Raw genomic sequence first — 4,424 nt, forward strand, 5'->3', positions numbered from 1 at the left:
TCGAAATTAATATCAAACAATTTTTTCACAAATTAGACCCATATAGACCTGTTATGTATACAATCTTCTAAGCCTTAGAAATAACAAAGGGTAGAAAATAGCCTGGTAACATCTTTGAAGGGGATATTTGTAGGTCCTAGATTCTTTTGGAAGTTTCATTTACTAGTTCAACTACTTTCCAAGAAAGCAAGACGCTACTAAACTATGATTTTAACATAGATAGTTGAATTTTAAATAGACTAGACTAATCTGAGTTAGACTAAAGCACCTGATTGCACTTTGAATTTGGAAAATAATTTTCTGGATCCTGGATGAATTAGGCTTATTTAACTAATTAGCAACATACCACTAATTTCCTGGATTAAAAGGGATATGAAGAAGTCAGGCAAATCTCTATTTACAAATTCCGCACCTACTTTTTGCTTTGAAAAATTACCATGAAAGGTGTAAATTGCATCCAGGGGTGAAGCTCAGGAGGGAGACTCCCTCCCCCAAGGTTCAAAAGTGTCTGCACACTGTGCAAACACCTTGGAATTTATTTTATGTTTTTAGTTTAATTTAACTAATGTATCTGCTTTTGTTGGCACTCTGGATGATTTTGTCAGCATATTCATTATATCCTCCCTCCTAACTCAGTGCAGCCCTGTTATTAGCCAATCTTAACAACCAAAAATTACACATATGACATACATCATGTTAAAGTAGGAAAATTTTGTTCATGTTTAAGAAAGATACATGTTAATACAAGTACTTATCCAAGAATAAGCAGTGTTTGAGTACTGAGGTCCTAACCTAGACTGTTTGCAATTTCCAAAGTTGAGCATTGTTCAACTCAAGCATTGTCTTTACAAAGTATAAAAGCTGATATATAGCCAAGTCTTAGGGTACAAAAGAACCTTAGGGTACAAAATAAACAATTCCGTTTCATTTTGGCTCTTATTTAATTACTGATAGTGATTTCTGCTATTTTTTGTGCTGAATTAATATTTGAATTTATTTCTACTTGTCTTAGAATTAATTTAGCTGTTTACTATTCTTTGAAAGACTTCTTTTGTGCACAAAGTTTTTTTTTAATTAATAACTTTTTGTGTGCATTAATAACTTAATGCACACAGAAAAAGAAGACAATAAAAGTTTTGGTTTTTTTAAGACAGGAGAAAAACCTTATTGCTCAGAATTACTTGAATCTTACACCCACAAGTTCCAAGGCTATGGGAGTACTCATGCAAACAATATATATATATATATATATATATATATATATATATATATATATATATATATATATATATATATATATATATATATATATATATATATATATATATATATATATATATATATATATATATATATATATATATATATATATATATATATATATATATATATATATATATATATATATATATATATATATATATATATATATATATATATATATATATATATATATATATATATATATATATATATATATATATATATATATATAACTTAGGTGGGGACACTGGCTCCCAAAGAAACTGGAGACACAATTTTTTTTATGGGTATTTACATTTATATGTTAAAGTCTTCCTTATGACAAGACCCTGATTTGCATAAAGGCTTAAAAAATAATTATTTTATCGGAAAATTGGGCCCTAAACAGTACCAATAGCCTAAATATTTTTTCTGAATGGCTGTGATTTTATTACCACAAGTGGATCTTTCTTTCTTTTTTATGGTAAACAAATTGGCAATAGTACATCTAGATTGTTGCAATCTGTCTTTGCTAGATATTGCTATTAATTAATGACTTTTACTTATAAAGCATGATTTTCCTTTGAGTAATTCACTATTTGTTGGCTTGGTTCCTGCATATTCACTGACTTGTATTGAGCTATATATAATCATACACTGCTAATACTGATTTAGAGCTAGTGAATTGCTGTTCCAAAACATGTGAGAAATACAAGTATTGCTTAGGACAACTGCTATTAGCACAATTGCTTGATTGGGAGGCCAAAGTCTGGAATGTTAGGTGTAATTCTGGAAGCAATACAAGCAAGTGTTGAATAATGCTATGAACAACACCTACCTTGTCTCCTAATATATGGTGAAATTATCAGGTTTTCTGGGAAATAAAATTTGGTTTCATAATTCCCTAAAACTCTTCCAAAAACCATAATTGCTTTCCCGTACCCTAACATATTCTCAAAAATCAACTTTTTTCTTTCTTAAAAGACAAACATGAATCACTTTTATCTTACAGGATGTAAAATCTTGATGGAAAACCTAGCCTCTCATTTCAGAGATTTGATTAAAAACATGTGAAGTATCTTATTTAAAATCACATTTAATACAATTTAATCTGCTTTTTAGAGCTGGCTATTATGGGGGGGGGGATTATAGTTTAATTGAAAGGTAACAAAATCAGGAGTTTAATCCTTTCGCCGATCTGATTTGAAAATGGTAGAATCCGAAGAGTTTTGTTACCTTTTTCTGATATTCCCTTTCAAGTATTCCTAGGGACCACAAGACTCCTTACTGGTATGTGATAACACAAACAAATAAATCATGATAAATAATAGTTTTAATCAGTTATGGTTTTAATCAATCAATTTAATCAATTAATAATGGTTTTAATCAAATTAAGAGCATCAGATTTCCCAGCACATCTGAAAAAAACCTCAGTCTAGTTACAAAAGCTTGTACTTGTAAATCTCCAATTATTTCACTTTTATCTTTATCACAAACCTTAAATATTTTATATTTCAGGACAAGCAAAGACATGGATAACTATCAAGCAATAATCACAACAGTTTTGCAATTGACCTCAGAAAATCAGCTGATTTGTGAAGCACTACAAAACATTGCTACTACAGTTGCTGCTTTTCAGACATTAAACTTTAATAGACTGAGAAAAATTAAATTTTTGTTGAAAAGACTTGCTGAAATTAGAAAAGACAGACACATGCTCTCTATAAGAAGGATTACCTGGGTGAAGCCTCAGTCTGATAATTGGTGGATGAAAATTTTTAGAAATTATAGTGAGAGCGACTTTTATGCCACAATGAGAATGGACAGAGAAAGCTTCAAATGGATACTTACAAAACTTTCTCCATGTTTGGAGACTTCAGATACAAAATTACGGAAAGCTATTCCAATTGAAAAAAAAATAGCCATTTGGATACATGTGCTTTCGACATCTGCTACTTATAGAACAATTGCATCATTATTTGGAGTGGGGCGTAGTACAGTTGGTCATATTTTCCATAATTTTATAGATGCTTGCATGGACAGTATAGTTCCTCTTTTAATTCAATAGCTCCAGAATGACCTTGAGTTCTTAGATAAGGCAAATGAGTTTGAAAGACTGTGGGGGTTTCTTATGGCTGTTGGAGCAATTGATGGATGCCATGTACCAATACACCCTCCTAGAAGCCTGGCAACTGATTTCTACAACTACAAAGGATGGTACAGTGTTAATATGATTGCTGTTGCTGATGCACAATACAGTTGTACGTATGTCAAAGCGAGAATTCCAGGAAGAGAAAATGATGCTGGAGCTTTTAGGAGTACTGAGCTATTTTTGCATGCCCAACATGAGCAATTGTTCCCAAAATTATACAGCAGCATTCAGATGCAACACAGAAGTATTATAATAAAAGGCACTCAAGAGCAAGACGTGTTGTTGAAAGTATGTTTGGTCATGTAAAGGCACGATTTCCAAGAATTGCTTGCAATCTTGATGTGAAGTTTGGAACTGAACACAAAATAATTACTGTTTGTATGGCTTTAAATAACTTATGTGCAAAGAAAAGCTTGAAAATTTTAGAAAAGTGGAAAGAAGAGCTTCAATGTTTGGAAGGAAATTTGAGGTTGCAAAGAACCAGAGGAAGTTTTGCTCTAGGCGACCAGCCGCGAACATACCTTAGACAACAATTAGTAGATTAAGATGTTACAGTAGAGTGATTTTGATTACTAAACTAAATGGTAGTATATGGTGTGTAATCTTCACTATTGTAATTTAGGTTTTAATTATGTTGGTAAAGTTTTGAGCTCAAAGATGTGTCCTCTATTTTGAAGCTGAAGAATTTTATTCGTTCCATTCGAATTTATTTTCCATTTTAGTTTTTACTGATTTGTTTTTGATTAACAAATTGGCTGGTTGTTACATTAGAGTGTAGACATTTTTGAAAATTTGATTTTATTGACCTTGTAAAACTTCCTCTGTCCATAAATACATAGATACTAATCTTAACTGCTAATTTAATACTCCAGGTATATATTTATATTTCATAAAAAATAATATTTTCAATTAGATAAATTATGAATTGCTGAGTATATATGAAAATCATTATCATCATTAAAGGATCCCAAAAGGAAAAGAAAACATGTGAACACATACAAATTGTTTAATGCAAACGTGGCCTCTTTTC

The 4,424-nt window shown here is 30.8% G+C and overlaps 1 protein-coding gene across 1 annotated transcript; it reads left to right on the forward strand.

Moving 5' to 3' along the window:
- LOC148952757 (uncharacterized) lies at positions 1-4,190 on the forward strand. The gene is made up of 2 exons (XM_089087401.1): positions 1-55; positions 2,761-4,190. Coding segments are annotated over exons 1-2 (552 nt in total). The 5' UTR covers positions 1-53; the 3' UTR covers positions 3,311-4,190.
- The last annotated feature ends 234 nt before the right edge of the window (positions 4,191-4,424 follow it).

The sequence above is a fragment of the Artemia sp. Qi Xiang Cuo genome, chromosome 4, assembly GCF_049724085.1.
Source record: "Artemia sp. Qi Xiang Cuo chromosome 4, ASM4972408v1, whole genome shotgun sequence".
In the NCBI taxonomy this organism is placed as follows: domain Eukaryota; kingdom Metazoa; phylum Arthropoda; class Branchiopoda; order Anostraca; family Artemiidae; genus Artemia; species Artemia sp. Qi Xiang Cuo.